This window comes from Pinus tabuliformis, chromosome 7 (genome assembly GCF_031772625.1).
Source record: "Pinus tabuliformis cultivar Carrire ecotype Pingquan chromosome 7, CPIR1, whole genome shotgun sequence".
Taxonomy (NCBI): Eukaryota; Viridiplantae; Streptophyta; class Pinopsida; order Pinales; family Pinaceae; genus Pinus; species Pinus tabuliformis.
The window spans coordinates 662,705,750-662,731,485 of record NC_142293.1 but is presented as its reverse complement, the minus strand read 5'-3'; the positions used below and the strand labels follow the sequence as shown (position 1 = coordinate 662,731,485).

Below are 25,736 nucleotides of genomic sequence, written 5' to 3'. Positions count from 1 at the left end.
TGCTATCTCTACGAAACGGGTAACAGTATCAGTTCCCGTTTCAAAGTTTACATTGTTTAATGGAGTATTGCTAAAACATGGGATTTACAACATATTCACGATTCCCGCTTTGTAAATGTCTTCAAATGTGTTTCATAAATTAGATTAAGTAGAATAAAGTGTTACACTAATTTGTCAATTATCTTTACAAAAACATGCAAATTGCAAATATTTTAGTTTCTTTTAAAGCTCACCCCATAAGTGATTTTCAAACATTTGTTGGCCATAGGGTCAAAGGTTGTGCCAAGGATTTTCACCGAGATCTTGTGTATTCTTTCAATTAAAAAATTATATAGTGCCATTGAAATGACACAAGTGGTTGTCTTTACACGAATTAAGTGATGACATTAATATTAGATCATTTGACTTATTGAACTCAAATGTAAGTTGCAAAATAATTATTTTAATGAGAAGGTGTTTGAGGTGGCCTCATATATGACACATGATCAATAGTTAAGGGGTGTAATTTAGATGTCTATCAGTGTTCTCAAAATCTTTTCCTTAAAAAGGACATATCTTGGCTATGCAATATCTATTTCTGGAAAACATTTGTTTTTTAAATCTTAGAATCTTGAACATATTTTAATAAACACAATTAAGCTACTATGTTTCTGTTGTCATTGTAATAAAGTTTTGTTCAAATTTGACAAATGGCTTTTGGAGTAATTAATGAGCAAAGTGGTGTTAAAAAATTTGTAAATTTCAAATATGTTGTTTAGTGTAATTAAGGAGTAAAGTGTTGTAGAAACATTATTGAAAAGAGGATTTTTACACAACTATATTTAAGAAATTATGAATTATCTTATTGATACTTAGGCCGATAGGCCTTCCTTTGGAACAGACTTTCGTCGTCCTATTTACTGTGCTCCGTTCGATCAAATTAGACCCACTTTCAACCATTGATTTAAAGAGTGGTTTCTGCAGCCGATTTTACAGTAGGTGGTTACCCATTTTACGCCGTACTCTGCTCCGTTCGATCAAATTAGACCCACTTTCAACCATTGATTTAAAGAGTGGTTTCTGCAGCCAATTTTACAGTCGGTGGTTACCCATTTTATGCCGGAGTTCCAGGACAGCACTTGCGTGCAGCACAATCCCAAAGTCCAGGTGCACGCACCTGTCTGAACAAACTCAGCTCCTCCCTCTACATTCGATAGGGTTTAGAGGTTAGTATAGCGCCGTGTATATATTCACGCAGAAATCCAACTGCTCCTTTTTCTATAGCAACAAGGCAAGAGCATAGAGCAATTCGATTTGGGTCTGTTCTCAGCCGGCAATTCTTGAGGGGGGTCAAAATTTCTCAGAGCTCACGCGCTTTGTTAATGGATTCTCAGTCCGCAAGTTCAACGCATCTTCTTCATCTTTGTACATCAAATCCTTCAGACAAACACAAAATCGACAACAGCAATCCAGCGACTCTGTTTTTCTGAAATCCTGCACGTGGTTTCGGGAGCTCTGGAAGTACAGACGGGTGGCTCTGATAATAATCTGACATAAATATCTAACTTTGTTATATCATTTGGATTCCAACCATAGTGGGTGATTGGAGTTTTCTGTTACTTGTCAGAAGGATTGTCTGAACTTAACAGGGAACAAACTTGAAAAAATTATATTTTGCAGGAAAATCGGCCCCTTCTTGGCCACTGATGGTGATGGGTTCCCCCATCTCCTCCCTTCTTGCCTACTTGTATTTTCATCTATCATGGTGATATTGAGCTAGGATCAATTTACTGTTTTTAGTGCATGAACCGATTTTAGTTTACCTAAATGGTGAAGGCTTATTTTGGGGCACGGTCGGAAGGCCAGAAAAGACTCAGCGGAGACTTCCACACTGTTTGAGAAGAAATATGTGCCGTAACTTTCTGTATCTTGTCCTTCAAATTCAATCTCTCCAAATAGGCTTGGAATTTGAGGATCAGCTCCCTACTTTTTCTATTTTGTGATTGAAAATTGGCCGTTTAAGATAAAATGTGATGAAAATGTGGGGGATGGCCCTTCAGATTTGGGTTGCGTGTTTTTGGCTGTCAGTAATTGATACAGGAAATATCCGCCTGGCTAATCCAAGCCTAGATGCAGAAAATAATGTTTTAATTATATTCACATGAACTCGGAGAAAAATGATTTGTATCATGTAGTTCCTGCATTTTTATGCCTGATAATTGCCATTTTTGTTTCATGTTAAACACAAACAATGAGAGAATATAATATAAACTGTGTTTGCTTACAGGGAAAGTTGATTCCTCGTGCTTTGACATTTCCATTCGGCATCAAGGCCCTTGCTGACTATGTGCATGAGAAGGGTCTGAAGATTGGCATATATTCAGATGCAGGGTAAGCTCAGCAAGACTTTCCTATTCTTGAAAACCATAACCCATTCAGGACCTTACGTGAGCTTACCTGATCTCAGGTAAGATCCTGTTTTTCTTTCTTCCATTTGTAAAACCACTTACTGACTTGGGGTTTTGGCTTTAGGCAATACACATGTCAAAAGCAACCTGGCTCATTAGGATTTGAGGAAGAAGATGCCCGGACATTCGCTGAATGGGTATGTCAGAAATATTCTTTAGTGTGTATGAAGTTAAGATTTGGTAAATTGTGAAGAAAAATTAAATGCTACAATATCAACAATGTTGCATCAACAGGGTATCGACTATCTCAAGTATGATAACTGTTTCGATGATGGTTCAAAACCTGAAGTCAGGTGAAGTTCTTCTCCATCAGGGTTTCATCTTTGGAGTAGATTCATACTTTCAGTTGTTAGAAGGGTTTATCTTTGTATGCATAGCAGGTACCCAAGGATGAGGGATGCACTTCTTAAGACAGACCATCCAATATTCTATTCTTTGTGTGAGTGGTATGCAAGACTTCTCTACTTTCTGTGGACACTTGTATACCACTGGATGTTGTTAAAAGTGTATACTGATTAACATTCAAATCATTGAGTTTTAGAAGTATTTTGTTGGCGACTTCCAATTTTTTTTGGTATTTTTGCAGGGGTGTCGATAATCCGGCTACTTGGGCTCGCAATGTAGGAAATAGCTGGAGAACAACACTAGACATACAGAATAAATGGGAGAGGTAATTTACTGGACCTTTGCAAATTGTTCTTATTATCAAAGATCCATGATTTCAGATTTAAAATTACAATTTTCTTGAGCCTGCGAAGCTCAACACTGAAACATAAGTCCATATACTATGAGGCTTACACATTTTCACTTGTGGCTTGAGAGGTCTGCACCATCTGCTTACAAATCTTTGATATCACGTTCAATTTGGTTATAATTTCACTCATAGATTACAAGATTTCATACATAAGTAGTTTGTAGCTCTATTTAGGTCATGTCTTTCTAGCATAAAAGAAACATTCATATATAAGTTTGAATTTGAATACAATTTGATACAGAAAAATTATGTAACAAAAATATCCATTACAGCTCCAGAACAGAATTATACTTCTCATAGCTAATAAAATATGCATTTTGTTCCAAATTTTAGAAGAATTTCAGCTTTGAGAACACTTCATAAATAAGAAAAAGGAAAAAAAAAAAAAATTCACTTCTTGAAAATTTTGTCTTTAGATTATATCTATAAGATGTATTAGAGATTTTCTTTCAATATTTTAGAGCTTTTTGGGTTGTTTTTTTTTTGGGTTTATGGAATGATCGGGATGAAATACATGAGGTATATTATCAAAAAGACAATCAAAAGTAAGATGATCACATTGTATCCATATTGTATGGAAAATTTGCCGGATTTTTACTACTTGCTAAATTTCCATACAACAAAGTCCAATATGACCGAATTTTGCTGCTATGTTTTCTTTTTTGGCTTCAACTTCCACTGAATGGTGTGAAAACCAGGGATTGAAATGCATGACCATGAATAGTATGGTGTCGGCCATTGTACATGGTGGAAGGGATTGAAATGCACTATTTATAATTCATTTTATTTGCAAATCGAAAGCAAAGATTCAGAATTTTTTTTTAGCAAGTTTGGAGAGTTTTGTACTCACTTTATGACTTGCTCTGGTCCAGTATAACATCCTGGGCAGACCAAAACAACATTTGGGCCGACTATGCAGGACCTGGTGGATGGAATGGTAACGACCTTTCTTGCTACTAAAATTTACTGTGCGATGTCTTTGAAATTTAGGTCTTTGTTTTTCTTTTTTATTTTGGGCTTTTGTTTATATTGGGTAAGATATGCTCCAATCAAATGTTTACCATCGTTTGGTCATGACTTTAGTTGCTGTTATTTCATCATGAATCAAGATAAATGCATATCAAGAAGACGCAATCACACAAATTCCCTCTCCCTACAGAGACCTAGCATGTTATGCTTTTGCCATATAGGCTCAACAACATCTAGATCAGAGAATTATTAGTAGCTTTATCTTTTTATCATACACTTCTTACTTCAACAACCGCTATAAATACCATCAACCGATTCCAGATCATTACAAGCATTATTTGAAACGTTGTATCTGACTAAAGGAAATGAAACGATTTATAAATGTTGTCCTCTGTTAATTTCTTTGGACACCTTGTATGTTTTCCCATATCTTCAGATCCAGACATGTTAGAGGTTGGGAATGGCAACATGACTGCAGATGAGGACCGCTCACATTTCAGCATTTGGGCTCTTATGAAGGTATTCAACATGCCAATGTCTTAGGTGATCATTACTGATAATTAGGAAGGCATGAACATATATTATCATCGCTTGTTTTCAAGCAGGGCTGCAAATCGACATTCAAGGGAAGCTGAAAGAGCTTATTTGCGAGGCGATCACAGCACTGCTAGGAATATTTCTCTAAAATCAAAAGAGGAACATTTGGCTGCAGATAAACTAAATGCTAAGGCAGCTGCAGAAATTCTTCAACTTAGAAATGAAAAACATAAGGACATTTGGAATTTAGATCTACATGGGCTTCATGCAGCAGAAGCTTGGAAATGATTGAATACCATACTTCTGTCCCAGTTTAAGCTTTTCACAGATGACAAGCTGGAACTAGAGAATCGACATCTCACTTTTCATATACGTTGTTCAGGTATGTTCAATCGTACTTGCCAAAACTATTATACAATTTGGAATACGGTTTTAAATTGGTTCTTCAGATTAGGTTTCAATTTAGTCTCTGAAGAATTGTTGTGGTGCTGTATTTAAAATTGCAGAGGAAGAGGCTTTCATGAATGTATTGAGGTTTATGCATCAGGGAACACTTCAACTGCCTTGTACTGCTGAGGTGTTGGATGTGTTGATTCTTGCGCTCAAGATGGATGTCACAAGATGTGTTGATTATTGCCTCAGGGAGTTGCAGTCATCAATGACAACAGACTCCGCATTGCATTATTTACAGCTCCCACAAAATATGCTTACAAATCACAGAGTGCAGTCATTAAAAGAGTCTGCAGAGAAGTTTCTTGTCGAACATTTAGGTTATATTGAAAAGTAAGTTTCTTATTACAATGTTTTTTAATTTTTTTTTTCTAAGAAGTATCATCAGGATTAGGTTATATGAAAAGTAAGTTGCCTTTGACTTTCTAATTTCTCCTGACTTCTAGATTTTGCATTTTTTATTTTATATGATTTTTAAAAACTGGGACTCTTTTCTGTTTGTAATTTTATACCTACTGTCATTTGAAGAATTAACTATTTTATTTTTCTTATTACATAACACAATTTGTTAATAGAATTAGAGAGAAGCTATAAAATTTTTGATATAGTTTATTTATAAATTTTTTGATACAGTTTATTAATATTGTTTTATAGAATAGAATAGATGATTTAATTGGTTATTTAAGTTTTTCAGAAAATATCAATTTAACTTTTGTTAAAAAGAAAGTATTTTTTGTCACTAGATTTTTTCTAGAAAAAACTTTTATGCACAAATTCCGTGCAAATAATAGTGAATTTATTATATAACTTTTAAAAAATAAATACTATAAAATAAGATTAATTTCAAATTTGGCTAAAATTATCTTTATCCAAATTTGACAGAATTCTGAAAATTCTGAAGAGAATATATATATATATATATATATATATATATATATATATATATGAAACAAAATTTGCATTGCTGATATGACTCTCTCGTGGAAGATTTCTCATTCATCCCTGATGTACTTCAAACTAATCAATCTGTTATGTCCTGATCATGATTTTCAGGCATTCTGAAGAGCTTTTGGATCTTCCTTTGGCCGGCATCGAGGTTGTGCTGTCAAGTGATGAATTGAGAGTTCAATCAGAAGATGCACTGTATGATTTTGTCATAAGTTGGGCCAGAAAACATTATCCAAGTCCTGAACAAAGGAGAGAAATCTTGGGCAGTAACCTTTGCAAACTGATACGTTTTCCAAACATGACCACTCCCAAACTGAAAGATGTTCTTTCTTGCGATGACTTGGATAATGTGTGTGCATCAAAGGTAGTGTCAGAAGCACTTATTTTGAACGCAGATGCACCCCACAAAATATTGAATGAAAGGGTGTACCAACATTTCCCTGTTACAGTGGTGGAGTTTGATGACCCTATCAAGGAATGCATGGTGTTTTGGTACATAACCAAAGATTCCTGTTCTTGGTTCTCTCCTGATGATGAGCGGCTGTATTCTCTACCTTTCTTGTTCTGTGGCGCAAATACAATCTGCAAAACTGTAGGAGGTAGCGTTCTGATAATGTCTCAGAATCTCAATTGTATCTGAGACCAATGCATTACAAGAAATACTTAAAACGTTTAATTGAAATCATTCCATAATTTACTGAAAATTTATGCGCTGTCCTTCAGACTAGTGCATGGTTACTTGCAGTTTGTACAAGTTGTCATTTTTTCAACAACACAAGATAAATTTCATTCATTTATGGGTTTCTGTTGGTGATATGCCATGCCGGAGTTCGCAGCTGGATGATGTATGTGATGGTTAACCCATTTGGGAATTAGGTTTCTGCATATCTTTATGGGTAAACTATCTTTTTAATTTATTCTTTTCATCATATATATGACTCACATGAAAATTAAATGGCATCTACTTGGCTTGGCAGTTACAAGTGAGAGCCTTCCAGTCCTCTTGTAATTCTGCATGCATGAGGTCTCATTGTATTACTATTTACCATGTTTGTTCTGTTGTATCAGTTTATTTAGTGGGACGTATCTCCTTTTTTTCATGTTGAGCTTCACGCTGTAACTAATTTCAATGAAACTGGCATGACACTGATCATATGATCCCAAGCAAAAAGCTACAACTATGAAAAATGATCCCATTTAAATTCGCTGGTGGTTGGAAATTCTTTGAACTCGAGGAGTGATGTACAAGAATCCACAGTAAGTCAGAAGAAAATGCTCCCTAAGAAAGTGCAAACGCAACTCTTAGAAAATGCCAAAGTTCAATCTAAGATAACATGAAATGAAGTAAAAAATGATACATAATAGCATAGCCACAGTGAAGTTTAGTATTGTTATCCACATGGACATTAACTAAGGGAAAAAAGGCTGACCATACTTATTGAAAAACAGAATAATACATAATATCAAGTCTTTCTCATCATCTCTTCTCTATTTCAGTGAAAGTAATATGTGAAAATCCATCAATCTCTGTTGTAAGTTTCATGTCTGTTAAGCAAGTCACATGATGGTTGTTTTGTAGTTTTTCTCTATGTTAGGACAGCTTGATCATTTTCATGAGAAATGCAAGGGTGTCACTCTTCTTAGACACTGGTACCACTATCCAATTAGGAGAACTTTAGAGGTTGTAGACAATTATACGAGAAACTGTGTACAATTGGATGATCTTTGGGCGCTCAATTACTTCTTAACCAAAATTGGCAGTGAAGGTCAAGTGAACTCATAAGTTATTTTGTTTTCTCTATTCTAAAATTTGAAACTGAATTCAAAACCTTCACTGTTTTCCTGACACATTTGTTCTTCTGGGTACTGTTTTGTATGGAGGGTTCTTGCTTGAATCCCCTTTGTTATTTTATTTTTGGATGAACCTAAATAAAATCTTTCCCCATTTCTACTTTACTTTTGAGTGTGTAGAAAAAGGTGAATTGATATCCTTCAGTATCTTTCCACACACCCTAGATTCCTCAGCAGCTGCTAAAAGGTCCCTACTAATAATGTGCCACAATTTTTGGTAGAAATCAATAGGGAAACCAACAGGCCCTATTTCCTTTGAGTACACAACTGATCTTAGTTCTTCCTGGACGAAGACCCATGTTTAGTCTGCTATCGGGATTTGAGATATCAAAAGGCTCTGTTACCAGGTTTTGGTAGTAAGATTTTGCCGTTGTCTTAATACACAGAGCTGATCTGAGTTCTTCTTTCCAGCCTTATTCTAGATGTTTTGTTTGCTTCTCTTCTCCCTTCGGTAGTTGTGTGAAAGAAAGCAGTTGTCACGGACCAGAGCTTTCCCCCTTCACGGTTCATTCATCAGACAGCACCAGTAGGCTATGATATCCTCATGGTTGTGGCTTTATGGTCCTCAGATCTTTCTATTCTTTTTCCTCATGGCTAAGATCTTGTTTTTAGATATAGAGGTCCATTTTTATAGGAGATTGCTTTTGCACTCCCGCACGGCAGAACTGCATTGGGCTTGAACTTTTCTAAAAAATTAAGTTGTATTTAAAGGAATATGGTGTCCAAAAAGCATAGAACTCCAAACATCAAATCTCTTTGCTCCTTGTAGGCTTGAACCAACATCTCTTCTAGAGAAATTCAACAATTCTAATTTAATAATCCTATCGGCCTCTCTTTGTACCTTTTGGGACAATTGCTGGTTTAATTACCTTTTTACGTATTTAAGTCAATGCCTTAATAAATGTATATATGTTTGGTTTAAGAGATTTTTTTTTTAGACCCACAAAGATTGGTTACTTTGTTTTCCACTCTAGTTGGTAAGAGACCACTTGAGCTAATTTGAAGACCTGAGAAAAAGTGGTGTGCATACTCACAAAGACTTTTGTGAAAAACAATAAAAAATATTTGAAAATTACTGATTGTATCATGAAAGTTTTGTAAATGAATATTTGATTTTATATGGAATTTAAAGTAATTGGAGTTTATATTTTATTTGAAGTACAATGGACTTTAATCAAATAGTTTTAATGGGAACTTGAATATTAATGCTTATTTAAGTTATGTTTTTGTTCAGTTGGATAATAGTTGTAAATAAACATAAGGTTCAACATGGTCATTTATGTGCATGAGCTTGTAATTGGTTTGTACCTATAGTTTTCATCTAAATGTAATATTAGGCCAATTATTTTAATGTACTTTAATGTCATTGAATACTAGGGATTAGGTTGGGTATTATGCAAAACATATACCCTAACGTGGTGCATGTTTTGCAAAATATCTCCACTCAATCCCCATGAGGGTGCATGCTTTGCACAATACCTTCCTCCAACCCCATCCACTTCCCAGGTGGGGGTTGAAGGAGGTATAGTGTGCAAAACCTGTGCATAGTGGGAGATATTGTCCAAAACATACACCACATAATTGTGCATGTTTTGCACAATACCTCCCACTACCCACGAGAAGAGGGCGGGAGTGGGGGGAGGTATTGTGCAAAGCATGCACACTTATGTGGTGCATGTTTTGGAGAATACCTCCCCGCCATTGCTTTTTGAGCAATATCTCCCCAAAAGATGCACCCTAATATGAGGGTGGAGGTGAGGGTGAAATGTTGTCCAAAAGATGCTCCCTTCTTATGGCATCAAATATTAATGTATAAAAATGATACAAATATATAACATTAGTAATTAAAAATAGCTAGCCTATATCCATTTCTATCAACCATCAAAATGGATCAAATTTTTTAACATGATTTTTTTAATCACTTAATTTCATATTATGTATTAATTCCTTCATATTAAAAAAGAATTACATAGGAACAAATTTGATCTCTCCCTCTATGATAGATTTGGGCTTAAAGTGGATATAGGTTGATTTCATTTTTCTTTTTAAATGTTCTCTCACTCACACACACATTTATTTTGTATTTAATTTAATTTTGGGTTATTTAAGATGGATCTCACTTGTAATTTTTTTTTAATAATATTTTGTTATGTTCATTCATCACAACTTCTCTCCTATATACTCAATTGTAAAGCAACTCACAACTCTAGGTGCAATGACAACTTCTCTCTCATACTTAGCTATAAAGCACCTTGCAACTCTCAATGCAATGACAACATCTTTCCCATACTTAGTTTCCATTGACAACTCTCGGTGCATTGACAACTTCTCTCTTATACTCATGTAAAACATCTCACAACTTTCGTGCAATAGCCACTTCTCTCCCCTAATGAATTGTTCTCCATACCATAAAGATATTTTATATAACAAATTCTATTTTATATAACGAATTATGAACCACAAAAGCCTAAATTCAGAAAATACTACAAAAAGACCACTACTATTAAAATTCTATTTTTACAAATTTAATATTAACCGATTAAAAAATCATTTAATAAAATATAGTTTAAAAGATGTATAAAGTGTAACTACAAGAGTTGACTTGTGTGTAGTCCCTATTAGATATTAGAGAGAAATCAATTTATAAAGCATTTAGGTGTGGCCCATTATTCATAATCCTAGTAACAAGTCTTCATAGGTAAACAAATAACTTGTGTGTAGTCCCTATTAGATATTATGGGGAAATCAATTTATAAGGCATTTAGGTTTTACCCATTATTCGTGACAACTTCTCATATGTAAACAAATAAACAAATAGTTCGTTTTTCTATCCACTTTTGAAGTTTATGCCCATTTAAACTCAATTAAAAAAATTATAGTTTAAGAATCACTAACCTAAGAGAAATTAATAGTTAAAGCCATTTCAAGTCGGTTGATCTTCTGATTAACTTCAATCCGACAGAAATTCATGATTTTCTAGATAATTTCAATCTACTTGGATAGATCGGGGTGAGATGCTTCTCTCTTTCTTGGTCCGATGAAAATGGCGTTGCATTGTACATAGGAAGATTTACCAGCAATCCAACAGGGACAAAACCACAAACTGGCCTGCGTTTGCCCACGAATGCTGATGGATGGCTTAACAAGCCACTGTTGTCACTTTAATTTCACAATCCACTTGGCTTATGCCGATAATTTAATTTAAGACCAATTAGTCTATCATTTGGACCCTAAATCATGTACAAAGTAGAGCTCTGGAGGGGAAATGAGATGAATGACGCTTGTTTGCCCACGAATGCTGATGGATGGCTTAACAAGCCACTGTTGTCACTTTAATTTCACAATCCACTTGGCTTATGCCGATAATTTAATTTAAGACCAATTAGTCTATCATTTGGACCCTAAATCATGTACAAAGTAGAGCTCTGGAGGGGAAATGAGATGAATGACGCTTGTTTGTTCGGTTACTCCGTGCAGCACGCACTCAGAAGAGACTTCGCAGGCAGTTTGACGGGGACCCCACCCTTGCAAAGCTTTGTCGTGTGGAAGAAATGCTTATCTATAAAGCAGGCAATCAATACGGGTTTTAATAAGCAGGGCCACCCACTCTTCTCCATATATAAAAGATCGGAAATTGGAATTGGTATAGAATCGGGAAGCAATTTGAGGTCGGGTTGGCTGTATCCCACCATACGTTCCAGTGTTTACCCTATCACACTAACTCTATTATGTGATAGAATACTATTTGCAATGGTAGTGACCAGCACGTTTTACATTATATCCTGGATTAAAAAATTATCCAGCAAAACAGAGATAAGTGGGTTCGAGCTTTAAGAATGTCTATTAGGCTTTAGAATCTGAATTAAAACCTGGTACTGAATTTGGTACATAAAATTAGTCATTAGTTTGTTAATCAAAAACTGTCTAATCGTCCACACGTAATTTTGATATAAAACATGTATTTAAAAGTTTTGATATGTCCATATTTGTTTTCTATAGAGCTCGAGTTTATAAAAATAAGTGATAGTCACAACACATTGACTTGCACTTGCAACAAATTTAATTACTGGTTAAAAAACAGGAAACATATTTTGCTAATGCGCACGTGACTAGCTAGGAATTGGAACCATGTAATTGTGCTTAGACACCTATTTCTGAAAAATATCAGCTTCAACTAGTGAAACTTTTCATATTATACTGTCATCCTATAAAAACACTGCCAATAAATTCATCCTGCATTTCAGAGACTTTATAAATGAGCAAGTGCTCCCCCTTTTACAGTTGTTTGTACCGAGGCAGGAGCACATGTTTTCATGGTTATTAGAGTAAACTCTATAAATATACCACGCATAAGAAAGCAAAGATTATCTGGTGGTAAAATTATTGGTACCAATTTAGGAATAGGATGGACAAAAGAACGACTATATAAATGTACTAAGAATACAAAGAGAAAATTGATGTTACCAATTCATTTAAAAAAATTGATGGTACCAATCAAGGAATAGGATGGACAGGACGAGGACCACAACGAATAAGAGGGATAGGACAAATGTTAGACGGCTACTTCTGTATTGTATAGCTTTGGTCAATTCCTTATTTCCCTTCCCAAAATTTTGTGTGGCTTCAACTGCCTGACAGTGGACACATGAACAAAACTCATGAGCATTTCAAAAAATAAATCAGAGGGCTAAAAAGAAAGTTCGTACACTTATGCAGGTGGTGTGAAAATAAAGCAAAAGTACACACTGTAAATTGTACATATTACTAAAATGCAAAGTAAAAGCCTCTTACTGTTCAAATTGATAGTCATGATTTATAAATAGAAAAACCATAGACCAATATTTACTTCAACCTATGGGTTACCCTCTCTATGTGAACCTTGTATATGATTCTTTAGTGTATATAGGATTCATAGACCTTTTTTTCCATTTATGTATAATGCCCAAGTAAATGAAGGATGATAAATCCTGCAGTTTCCTCTCTTGATCACAAAACTACTAATCAGCGACATCCACTATATCTGAGTAGTGAACTAAACTGGTTGTATATCTCTCCAATGACAGTAAAATGCCTTTCCATTGTTTGAGCTAAATGGTTTAATAAAAAAGAGTTCAATGCTCTACAAAGGAAACAAAAATATCTTCCTTCAGTGGCTTGAAATGCTTTGCATTGCCAATTAATATACATTTACAAAGACAAGGTTTCTTGGTCCTGGTACTATTGACATGAGTATATAAACAATGAACAATTCAAACAAGAGATGATCCTTATTGCCTTACCCCAGACGCAACAGAACAGGAAAGTGGTATCTTATTGCTTGTATTCATTCTCATGTAAAATGACGAATTTAGTAAATGGTACTTATGTGAGTGGAGAAGAAAAAAACAGAAAGTGTGATGCAGGCTTAAGCTGGCAAGTTGTAACATAAGACTAGCTGTTAATGTCCCAGTTTTCTAGACCTTGAATGCAAGCATAAAAAAATGAAGTTATGAGGATTAGTCTGCATCACATGCTTATGAATCAACCAACGAGTGTGATTCTCAAGTTATTAATTGTCTATGCAGGTGATTATCATTGTACTACGTCAGCATCTCAATAGTTTCTTGCCACAGACGTGCTAGAATTACAACTGCCAATGCCAAAGTGCAAACCAACTCCCAGCACCCAAAGTAGTATACAGATTATATGATATACTTCGGATTGTGAATATGTTATAGATGTTCAAAGTTAGCAGACTATGAAAACTCACATCATAACATCCCAACTAAATACCGATAAACGCTTATTCACAAAACAAAAATAAATGAATGATATAATGAGAAACCGGGGAGTATATATGTTGGTTTTTCATAGCACACAAGCCTGAGAAGACAATAAAAGTTCCACAATAAACTGAATACAGATTTACAGTAGGAAATCTGTTTTAAATTAGGACATCAAAATGATCTTCTAGCTAAAAATAGCTCACTGTAGAACAGACAAATCTTAGCTTTCATCTATCTTATCTTTTTCTACAATTTTTAGTAGAGTAGGCACCCAACTAAAGTGTGCATTAATCTTTAATACACCCTCTTAACAATCATTTGATTTTCTTTTACACCACATATCTCACCAAATCTCTACAAGTTTTCCTTGTTCAAAACTTTTGTTAGTATGTCAGCAAGAACTTTCTTGTTTTATATCTGCTTCCTAATGAAGTGGTGCTTCATCTCAATGTGCTTGATCCTTGCATGAGCACTAGATTCTTTGAAAGCTATGTCATATCCTGATTGTCACAATAGAAGGGTGTGGCCTGAGTGTGATGAAGGTTGCTATCACTGAAAGCCTCCTTGGTGATATCACTTCAAATGTTGCAGCAACTGCTTTGTAAATTTCTTCTAAATCACCATGTATATGTTGAATGGCCAATTTTGTTTGCTCCCCATCCCCAGTGTTCCGTGCACAACCTTTTGCAGATGACCTTGACTTTTGTTTGTCAACTGAACTGTTTTCTTTGTACTTCGGCCTATAGAGTGTAGACTCACTTCCAGCCATTAATTTTGTTTTCCAATAAAACCCAGAAAAGCTTAGCAAAAACTAAAATATTCTAGTAAAAATATTAGCGTTAAATTTGGAAAAAAGGTAAGTGAAATGACCTAAAATTGTACTGAGGCCAACTTTGCTAAGTTAGCCAACCCGAGATTGCAATGGGGCCAATATTTGTAAGTGAGATGACATAAAACTGAGCACAGACGATAGGCGATATTCAGTGAAGAACAGCCAAAAGTTTTAGAGAAAGGAGAACCAACTTTCTTGTACGGTGAGTAGGTATATAAATATCTGTTTCAGTGGTGTTCTACTTCCGGTTGCAACTTGTTATTATGAATTGCCGTTAGAAAAGCTAAAAATTGTTAGATGTTAGGTGAGTAGGAAATAAGTATACATCTGGCATTATTCTGGTGTCGTACAGTCAGCTTTTGGTTGTGTCTAACTGTCATGAATTGCTATTACAGAAACAAACTTGAGCTATAAGCTAACTGACAAGATAATTTCCACACTAAACTAACTTGAGCTATGAGCTATGAGCTCACTTAAGCAGAAACCAGAGCTGTCTGCAGTGAGCCAAATTGCCAGAAAGTAGAGGCCGACTTGGCCCTAATACATTGTTCCTTACTTTTTTTTACAGCAAGATCATCTTCTCTGGAATTTATCCTCGAAGCAAGAATAGTGTCAACTCAGGAAGAATATGCTATAGACTAAAACTATTGCTATAAATCCTTCAATTACATATACTTTGGGTTCAATCCTTCAATTACATTTACTTTGGGTTCAATGCTTTACACAAGTTGTCTATATCCCCCACTTATTAGGCTCTCGGAGGCAATAATTGTTATAATGCCATATTGTTTTTTCAGAACAAACAGACATGAGATGATGATATAATTTCACATTATACTCTAATTTTTGTATTGCCAAGTATACAGATTTGTAGTACAAAATTTATTCCAAAATTCCATAGTTGAGGATAAGTATTATTCTCCACCCAGAAGGAACTCACTCTAGAAGAGAAAAAATCTCATCTCTAATATCATGTCTATTCTATATTATTGCCATTCAGGCTGTGGTCTAGCCACAACTTGGAGTGGTGCTTGTGACAATGACCTGGGTTCAAACCCTGGCATGCATGCTTCTCCTAGGTGTGGGGTTTTTGGAGGTGACTATTAAATATATTGACTATTGTGGATGTAGCCTTCGAACAGATTACTGTATGGTGCTGGCAAGGTACTAGAAAGGTTACTCTTTGCTTAAATGTGTGAGGGTGGTCAAGCTTATTTCCAAGTTTATCGTGTGTAAAAAGACAAGTCCCACTTTAAGAAAAATATATATTCTATGTTATCTAATCCACACTAATTTTAGTAGAGTAGGAAGCCCAACTAAAACATGGGTTATATATTTAGCAATATATATTATATACTACTTCAATGCTCTCCACAAGTTGTCTATGCCTCTCACTTCTTAGGCTCTCGCAAGTGATAATTGTTGCAAGACCATATTGTTTTTTCAGAACAAACAGACATGAGAAGACAAGATAAGTGCACACTAGACTCCAATTTTTGTATTGCATAGATATCTGATATACAGATTTATAGTAAAAAAATTATTCCAAAATTCAACAGTTGAGGATAAGGATTATCCTTTAGCCAAGAAGAGCTCACTCTGGATCAGCAAACTCTTGTCTCTAATATAATATATGTCTATTCTATCTTATTGTCTGTTGGGCTTTGGTCTAGTTGCAACCTGGAGTAGTTGTTGAGACAATGATTCAAGTTCAAATCCTGACCAACATGCTCCTCACTTGGTTGGGGATTGTTGAATGTGGCTATTGATTATATTGAACATTGTTGATGTAGTCTTCAGGTATATTACTATATTGTATTGGCAAGGTAATTTCAAACCCTATTCTTTGCTAAAGTGTGTCAAGGTGGGTCAAGCTTATTTTTGGGTTTACCATCCATAGAAAATGTAGGTCCTATTACCCCTCATTCTAGGAGGGGTACACATACATTTTATCAGTGCATTAATCACCATCGTAAGCCCAAGGTCACAAGTCAAAAGCCTTGTGACAACCATGTATGTCATTGTATTAGGTGTCCTAGACCTTCTGATGGTCAGCCATCCCCTGTCCTTTTGGGCTAAGTCCCTAGTCTCTTTGTCTTGAATAAGATTAGGAGATTTTGGATGGATCTTGTGAGGATTCATGGTTTTAGAGGAGCTTGCATATATAGTCGTGATCACTGGTGTATGGGCCAATCTAGCCTATGTCAGGCACCTATGTCATACTGCATGGTATTGAGTCATAGAGTCTGTATGTGGCCTTGGCCTTGGTGTAGTATTCCTTAGACAATTCTCAACATGGCAGTCTCACAAAATCAACATTTCACATTTCGTGAGGCAACTCACGTTTCTCAATGCAAGTAGTCTTCAAAGTAAACAAGTCAACTTGGTCCCAAAATGCTCAGATTGACGAGGAGATAACATGCCACATTGAAATTTTTCCAAACAATGGAGGCATGATGAAGTTACTATTGGTCAATAGGTATGATAGGTTTCTAGGTGGCAAAATAGGGGCCAACAATGGTTAGTTTTCTGCATGCATTACATCACATCAAATTTGGTCTATAGGAAAAGAGGAACGACACCCATGTCTCGATTTTCCCAAGATGATTGTGAAAATTCGGAAACCCGAATCCTATTGTAGCAACTGGAAATTATGCTCCTAATTGTTAATTAGATTTAACAATTTATTTACTGTTTCCTACAACAAACACTGAATAACTCACACTGCAACCTACACAAATAAAACTTCGGAAGAATAAATGCTAGAAGAAATGCTAGCACACACACATAAATTTACACAGTTTTTTTTGGACCAATGTTCCCAAAAAAACCCAACTTGGGAAAACCTGTGCAGCAATGAGAGCTTTATTTTATTATGCAATAGTGAAATTTGAGTACATCTACGGATGCCCAACTGGCTATCCAAACAACAAGAAAATCTGAGTAAAATATTGAAGGGAATTACCCTTCTCCCACGGGAAATCTCTGGTTGGACTTTCCCTATCAAAACTCGGCCTCCTGGAGCACTACATCAGCCTCTGCGTTGCTCTGCATAGCTGGCTAGACGACTTACTCTGGGTTGGGCTCAAATGAAGTTGTTCTGCCTCTGGAAGCTGAGAAAATCGTGTCTCCGGCCCTCTGTGGCTCCTTCCTGACCTCTGGAACTAAGAACGGATTTTTCTCCTCACCAAATCGATCTGCTTGACTAAAGCACTGTGCAGTCCCTCAGCGCTGCCTCTCTGGGATAATTCAACTCCCTTGCTGCTGCCTCCCCGGATCTGGAAAATCTTTCCTTCGGCTCACTATCCCTACCCTGCTTCAATCTCATTAGCTCTCTCTTTGGCAATTGATTGTTGCTACTCTGGAAATCAATCTGCTCATGGAATCGAACTGTTGAAGTTATTTCTCTAAGCCCCATCGACTTCTTCTTATAGTCCTCTGTTGAGACTTCAACGACCGAGATTAGATCTCAATCGATGGCTAGAATTAACTTGAAGTCGATCTGTGTGAGTTTCTAGAACATTCACATCTTGACTTAATTAATTTTGATTAATTAGTCATATTCCCTAAGTTTAGACTTAGGAAATATTTGAAAACTGACTAATAATCTAATTAAGTCATTTCTAGGTGGAATTTCCAGAAATGATTTCTGGGTTTTGAAAATCTTATGCATTCTAGCCTCTCCACAAAATTTCAAGGCTAGAACACATCCGATGCTACAAAAAATAACACTCCCTCTTAGCAACGAATGTGTTCTAGTGCTCTACTGCACATCTTGTGATAGCACCCCGTCTCTGCATCATCTCCTGTCATGCTGCTAATGTCTGGCTGTTGCTCACCCTGTTGAACTACTACCAACATTGTGTTGACCACTACGTGTCAACAACCCATAGCAGTGCACCCCCTTTTTTCGCAAAAGGGATAGTGCCCGAACAATGTGTTCGTGGCGTCCAACTATCATCATCAGCTTGATCACCATCTTATAATGTAAGCCCATTTTACATGTGTATAATATAAATAATCTCAGCAGATCCGTGCCGTGTATGTAATTACCTAGGTAAACCTACTTTTCTGGTGACGATCTACATTCTGGGAGGTTTTTTGTCTCACCAATCCATTCTCGGATGGTCGACAAAGTTTTCCTTTAGCCTTACCCCAAAGCTGGAATGGATTTTGTCATTGGGATCTTAGGGGAGTCCTAGTGTTCTAGATCGAGTCTATGTAAAATTGATTTGGGAATAATCCTAACTATTTGGTTAGGTTATTTTATTACAAATTGCTTGGTTTGCTAGATTATATATGTCGCAGAATTGGGTAGTTTGTGAGGGTCTTTTGCAAATGGGTTTCCCCCCTTGAGATGTAAAAAATGTAAAAATCATGATGTATAGTGTCTTGAGGGTTGGAAAAATAATTTATCCTCTCATAGGTTAATTAATTATTTTTTCCTGGCCAAAATTAATTAAAATCTTAAGCTAGAAATTTAATTAATTCTAGGTAATAGGTAAATTTAAATTCTCTGAAGGCAAAATTCGTCAGTCCTTAAAAAATAAAATTTTAAGAGGTCCAAGGAATAAGGTAAATTAATTATTTTGCTAAATTTTAAGCCTTTGGTCCCTGGGGTTAAGTCAAAGTCAAAATTTTGAGGAAATTAATTCAAAAATTTAATTTTTGAATTAATTAAAATGCATTTAATTGAAAAATTCAAATTTCCTCAATAATTTAAAATTTCGATAGATGAGATTAAAATAACTTTTAATCCTCATCAATGGTCGAGATTGCTTTGACGAGGATCACTCGAACTAGCCATTGGAGAATTTATCTTTAAATAGGAGGTCATTTGTCAGTTAGTTCATCCGACTTTTGAGTCGTGTGCTAAGCGAAAAGCTCTCTTGTAATCTTTTTATGAGCAAATAAAGAAAGACTTTGGGGTTAATTTCTACTGGTGTTACTCTTCGTGGAAATACTGTAAGATGTGTCATTTTCATGCATAGATTTATTTTTAGCCATTGATGATAGCTTTCTAAAGAATGATTTGAGCATAGGTATCTTGCTCAGTCACTGGAGTTTGAATGATTATTTAAGTTTTGAATATAATAGGAGGTATCTCTATTTATCTGAATTTTATTATTGTTTTCTCGCTCTATGTTGATGGTTGAATTGAGTTTTGCAGGAAAGTCTTGATTTTTAGATTATCAAGCATTCGGGGAAGTTTTCAGTTGGACCAGCCAACTCCCGATTCGTGTTTTCTGAAGAGCCCAACTTAATTTGATCTCGGGCTTATCATAAGATATTTTTTTTTGGGTGATGCATGAAGGGTTTTGAGCTCAGCACCTCCTTTAAACTTTAAAATTTTAATTTTTTTCTGTGCTAAATCAATAAATCTGCTTGTTGAGAGCCTCATATTATCAGATCTGGGAGCGGAGTCGAATTCATACTCCCTAGATCTGATAGATTTGTCGTTCATGTACACATATCTGTAATTATTTTCAGTTTTCTGACTTGGGTTTTCTGGGTCATTGTATATATCGTTTGGGTGTTTCTTGTTGTCTTGCAGCTACAGATCTAAAGGAGAAATCTATATAGAGTCTAGATCCAGGGATATTATTCAGCCATTTTATAGTCTGAGGGTTAAATTTTTTATTTTTTATTGTCGGATCTGGAAACTTTGTGAGGGTTTCATTAACAAATCTAACGTAGGTGGATTCCATAATTTTTTTTTTAAAATTTGAAGAATTTCTTTTTAAGGGTTTCATCAATAAATTTGAAGCAGAAGAATTCGACTTTTTATTCAGGATTTCTGGGGTTTTCTAGCTACACTTGTCTGAGATTTTCGATCTGCTGGTTGGGCTTTCGTTTTGCTACAGAGATTTTCGAATTTTTTTTAAGGAAAGCTTTATTTGCCTACATTTTTTTTAAAGCCCTTCGAATCTTTTTTTTTTTTTTTTAATTCTCCTTGCTACTCTTTGGGTTCAATCCTTTGTTGCTTACTGCTTGCATCAAATCCCTCAAAGCCCTGCGTCTTTCATCACTGTTAGCTTGCTCTCCTGTTGCTCCAAGTCCGTCCATCCCTCATTCATTGCTCCTTACCCTCCCGTCGACCTGCAATAACCCCTGCGGCTTAGCTCATCCTCTCCCTCGCTGCGTATCCATTCCCTTCAAAATTCGCGGTTCCTTGCAAATCCTTAACCGCTGGTCGGACGCTGCTATCATTTGTAGTTCCATCTTCCATTCTCGTCCAACCACGGATCCCTCAGTCTTCCGCCATTAGCTTGCTCTCCTCTCCCGGCAACTGCAAATCCCTCTCGCCCTCCTTTCTGTCAGCCCGAGTTTCCCTTGTTGCCGTCACCCTCTCCTTTCCTCGACTTGCAGATGCATACCACGCACAAAGAATAAATAAAAGGAAGGCATTCGACTTTATGTTTTACGCATGAGGTAGGTTAGGTTTTAGGCTTGATTTTTTATTTTTCATTAGAGTTAAGTTAATAACATATCGATTTTTTTTAGATTTCATTCATTCCTTCAAATTTTGTTTCATGTTTGATTTTCCTTTTAATCTTTGTGACATTCAATTTTTTAAATTTATTTCTTCTTAATTTTAATTTCCATTTTCTATGTTGACTTTTATTAATTTTTTGATTTGTTTTGATTTTCTTACCTTTCATCTTTGATTTATGATTTCATTTTTTTTTGTAAGCTTAGGTAGGTCCTCCTTTTCTATTTATATAAAAACAAGCTGAATCCACATACTGTCAATAGGTGGCCTCAACTTGCCCAGTGGGAAACCAAGTCTGTTGGCCACCTATGCATATTATAAGCCATCCAAAATTGGTAAGTTAACAGTCTTTCTACCCAAGCTATATATACAGAACTATTTATAAACCAATTTTTAACCATAGGTCCCATAAACATGCATATAGAAAGAAAACTAGCCGCTAAAAAAACAGTAACCTGAGATCATGAGCTCAATCTACTCCTTGGGCTCATCCTGATCTGGCTCAACGACTACTGGGTCTTCAGCTGAGCCTTCATTCGCTGGTGTCATTTCCACGATACAGGGAATGTGTCTCTGTATTCGGTCAAGTCTAATATCCTGCTTACATAGCTGGAACTGTATGGTTTGCAGGTCTCGTTTATAATCAGGCATATCTTTGATTATCAACGCCATCCCCATGGATACTTGCTCCATCGCTTTTCCAACCAGCCTCTTCATGAGCCAGTACAAATGTAAGGTCTGTTTATATTGAGACATTCTTCCTCTAGTATTTCCAGGATCAGGAATGAGGTCTCTCCACTCTTCCATCTCTTCCTCCGAGTCCTCTTCCTTAATCCTTTCTTCCATCTCCTCAATAATTTTTCTGATCCCTTCATCCGTGTCTTTCATATATGCCTTGGCTGCTTCCTTCACGGTCTCATCCATGGGACGTCTTCCCATCCTTTTGCCTGAGGTTCCCATGTCCTGAGAGCGCGGTCCATTATTTCTCCTGCCTCTTCGACCACGACCTCTTGCTGCCCGCGCCATGTCTTCACTCCCTTCTACCTGTTCACAATGGACACAATGCATAGTCAGGATAAAACCACCGTTACCCATCCAAATTCCCATTGTTTCTGAGGGTTTCTGTCTGCCTGCGCTATCTCTCTTATGCCTGCACTCCTCTGCTCCCAAGTACCCCAATGAGCCTGGGATGGTCCGCCCCTTCTCCCTCCTCCCTCCCATTTTTATTTATTTATTTTTGTTTTCATTTAAAAAATTTCATTAAAAATCATAAAATTTAAAAAATCTAAAAAAACATTAATTTTTTTTTTAAATCTAAATTTTTTAAAAACATTTAAAAAATCTAAGAATTTTAAGTTTTTTGGTGACCTAAGAATTCCTAAGAAATTAAATTAAAGGGATTCACATATTCGCGTTAAAATTTTTTAATGTGGCCTCTGGCCCATTAAAATCTTTATTTTATTAACCCTTTTGATTTATTTTATTTCTTCAATTCGTCTAAGGAATAATTAAACGGTTTATCTAAAGTTCTTTGGTTTCTTTTCATTGTAAGTATTCCTTGTTTCTTTTCATGGTAAGTAATTTTTCTATGGTTAAGGTGCGATAAACGTTTTAAATCATATTAACTATTGGAGAAAGTTAATTGAATCTAGATTTGGGAAGTTAATTGAAAATCATTTTTTTTGGAATCTCTTGCATGATATAGTTTGGAACGTTTATATTAATCATATTGTCACTATTCGTCACATATTGGAAAATTGTTCTGGATAACTTGTTTTCTTACTCAATCTACGGTTAATTGAGCATAAAGGCACTGGTCTATAATTGTTTCTATCTCGTGGTCGTGTCTTGGTTACATTAGCGTCTAATCTATTCATCTGAGTTAATCAAAAACCATTTACATTTGTCAAGTTGTCCATCATTAAAATCTCCTAGAGCCCGTGTTCCACAGGTTTTCTCATCCATTTACCTTAGGGACTACCCCCCTTGACTTGCCTAGGAGGGAGTCTAAACGGAGTGAGTAAGGATCAAGAGTGATAACCCTTACTCTGAGCGTTGTCGCGATGCCTAGACACTTTATGCGACAACATTTTTTGGCGCCGTTGCTGGGGATATTTTATTTTCAACATTTCAACGACATTTCCTCATCATTCTTCTCATTTCTAATCTTTTCATTTGAGCCGGCAACGACAACATTTTTTGGCGCCACTGTCGGGGACATTTTATTCTCGGCGTTTCAATGACATTTTATCTTCATTCTCCTCATATCATCTTTATCATTTTTACTGGCAACGCCAACATTTTTTGGCGCGGACCAATTTATTGGGCCTTGGCTTTGTGACATTCATATTTCATCTTTCTCATCTCTCAATTGAGCCGGCAAAGCCAACACTTCTTGGCATTGCCACTGGGGACAGAGTTTTTCATGTCCTTGGTTTCTTCGACATCGTTTTAATCATCTCATCTTTTCTGCCATTCATTAGCCTATCAAGCGGCACAACATTTCCTGGCGTCATTTGATCTTTTCATCATTTTGCCTTTCGTCATCTCATTAATCGTTTTATCTGCACCTTTAGCACCTTGACATATCGGTTCATTTCTTGTTTGAGTGGCGACTCCACTTATTCATCCATTATTTCTCAAACAAGAAACCCTCCCTTATATCTAGTTGTTTGCCTTTTGGATCTTAGAGCTAGATTCATGTTCAAGTGGCAGCTCCACTTCTTTCATTTCTTATAAGAATTTCTAATAGAAGATCGCTTCTTGTTGATCTGTTGATTGTCTTGAGCAGGGATCTCTCTCTAGCATCCATTTGGTCTCTCCTTATCCCTTCAAGCAAGTCATCATGGATGATTCATTTACCCTATGTCATTTTACTGATTTTCTCCATGATATACTGGAAGCTGCCATTCATAAATTGCCTTTGTTCTCAGGTGGTGATTCAGTCGTTGTTAGAAAGCATTTATGCCGGTTTACTCATACAATAATCAAATATTGTAGCTCTCCCCAATATAAACATGAAGATGTCAAGATGCATCTATTTGCCTTTTCTTTAGAGAGTGATGCTTTGAATTGGTTTAATAATTGTCCTAAAGATTCTTTCGCTTCTTTACAAGACATCATCAATTCTTTTTCAGATAGATATGGTTATCAAAGTAGCTCGCCTTGTGCCTCTAAAATTATGCAACAGAATGAAAGTGATCTTGTAAAGGATCCAACTATCAATGAAAGATTTCAAGACAATTCTCCATATCAAAATGTGCCATCCACTTGTACCGTTGCTAGACAAATCCATGATAGTGGAAAAGTAGGAACAAGTTATCAAATCAGTGTCGACAATGAAAGTAAAAATGATAAGCAAATTATAGAAGAACTAAAGCAGTTGGTTAAAGAAATGCAGTTTAGTTAAACACAGCTGATAAAAAATATGGAGCTTAATCAAGAAAAATTTGTAACCGATTACGTCAAGGATATGAGAACTTTGTACACCCACTTGGAAAAATGTGATAAGGAGATGGAAATCATGAAAATTAAACACTCTGATCACGTAACCGACATGCAGATTCAACATGTTAAGGAAATGAGACTATGAAAGCTAATAATGACAGGGAAATTAATTCTATGCAAAGCAAGTTATTAGCCCTAGAGGAAAAGATGACGATCATGGAATTCAATCATTCAAATCAAGTGACTGCCATGGAAGCAAGTTATCAAGAAGAAATAAGTTCGATTCAGAACAAATGGTCAACTATGGATGAGAAAATGACCATCATGAGATTCGATTATAATAATCAGTTAGCTACCATGCAAGCAAATCATAAGAAAGAGATAAACTATATGCAAAACTATTTCATGGGCATGAAAGCAAAGAATGATAAAATTATAAAGGACATGGAAGTTGGTCAAATATCTCTTCAGAATAGATTATTGGCCATAGAAGAAAAGCAAGTACCATGTGTCATAAATACAGATGGAATACATATCATCAAAAATAGATTAAAAATAATGGAAGTTAATCATTCTAATTAGATGTCCATTATTCAGAATCAAATAAAGGCTATGCAAGCTAATCATGTCACTCTACAAGAAAGATTCGTGAAAACTGAACTCAATCAAGCGAAGTTAATAGTAAGACATGCCAGAGAAATGGGTTCATTACATAAGAGGCTGGAAGAGAGGAAATCACAGGTCCCGTCTTGTTGTGAATATCTCGAGAAAGAGGCTAACTCCATTAACGAAGATTTAACTAAGAATGACATGATCAAAGAAGAAATTAAAAAAGGTCAAGTTATAACTCATGACACCTGTGTGACTGATCCATCATTCTTGACAAAATAGATGCAAAATGAAGAAAGACATGTCACACATATCTTACATACTTTATCTTAGAGTTTTGAAGCAGAATGTTCCACGTCATCAGTGATGTAGCCTTCCACAAAAAAAAAATGCAAGAGAAAGAGAATGAGAAAGTGATTTGATGCATCAGATGGTCGCGAACAGCTTGATTTTCGGATAGGAAAAAGTTCTACCATATGTAGAATTGGACAAGGCACATCCGAGAAACAATCGACAGATTTGCCTGAAAGCAGGCAAATGCTCAATATGCACTATATTGAACGCATCTGATGCCATGGGGCATCTTTGTATTGTATTTCTAACCTTATGCCATGTTATTTCAGTATTTCATTTT

The 25,736-nt window shown here is 35.8% G+C and overlaps 2 protein-coding genes and 1 pseudogene across 2 annotated transcripts in view; 2 read left to right on the top strand and 1 right to left on the bottom strand.

The window, feature by feature from the left end:
- The first annotated feature begins 2,230 nt into the window (after nucleotides 1–2,230).
- LOC149249189 (alpha-galactosidase-like) lies at nucleotides 2,231–6,474 on the top strand. The gene is made up of 10 exons (XM_089452262.1): nucleotides 2,231–2,370; nucleotides 2,512–2,584; nucleotides 2,682–2,740; nucleotides 2,828–2,893; nucleotides 3,034–3,117; nucleotides 4,074–4,138; nucleotides 4,607–4,689; nucleotides 4,776–5,089; nucleotides 5,214–5,490; nucleotides 6,211–6,474. Exons 1-8 carry the CDS (start codon nucleotides 2,231–2,233, stop codon nucleotides 4,803–4,805), a joined length of 600 nt encoding a protein of 199 aa, XP_089308388.1. The 3' UTR covers nucleotides 4,806–5,089; nucleotides 5,214–5,490; nucleotides 6,211–6,474.
- Nucleotides 5,315–6,745, top strand: LOC149249188 (BTB/POZ domain-containing protein POB1 pseudogene; annotated as a pseudogene).
- A 5,333-nt stretch (nucleotides 6,746–12,078) lies between these two features.
- LOC149249187 (syntaxin-81-like) overlaps nucleotides 12,079–25,736 on the bottom strand; it is a 433,615-nt gene continuing 419,957 nt past the window's right edge. The window contains exon 10 of the mRNA XM_089456197.1: nucleotides 12,079–12,587. Coding sequence (XP_089312323.1) covers nucleotides 12,429–12,587 — 159 coding nt within the window. The 3' untranslated portion in view covers nucleotides 12,079–12,428. The remainder of the gene's footprint in view (nucleotides 12,588–25,736) is intronic.

What these genes read in the sequence shown, in the direction of transcription:
- LOC149249189 (XM_089452262.1), top strand. Translation starts at nt 2,231, where the DNA reads ATGAGAGAATATAATATAAACTGTGTTTGCTTACAGGGAAAGTTGATT. An exon ending in AGGACCTGGTGGATGGAATG is followed by an intron (nt 4,139 to 4,606) that starts GTAACGACCTTT and finishes CCATATCTTCAG; the next exon opens with ATCCAGACATGTTAGAGGTT. An exon ending in GCATTTGGGCTCTTATGAAG is followed by an intron (nt 4,690 to 4,775) that starts GTATTCAACATG and finishes GTTTTCAAGCAG; the next exon opens with GGCTGCAAATCGACATTCAA.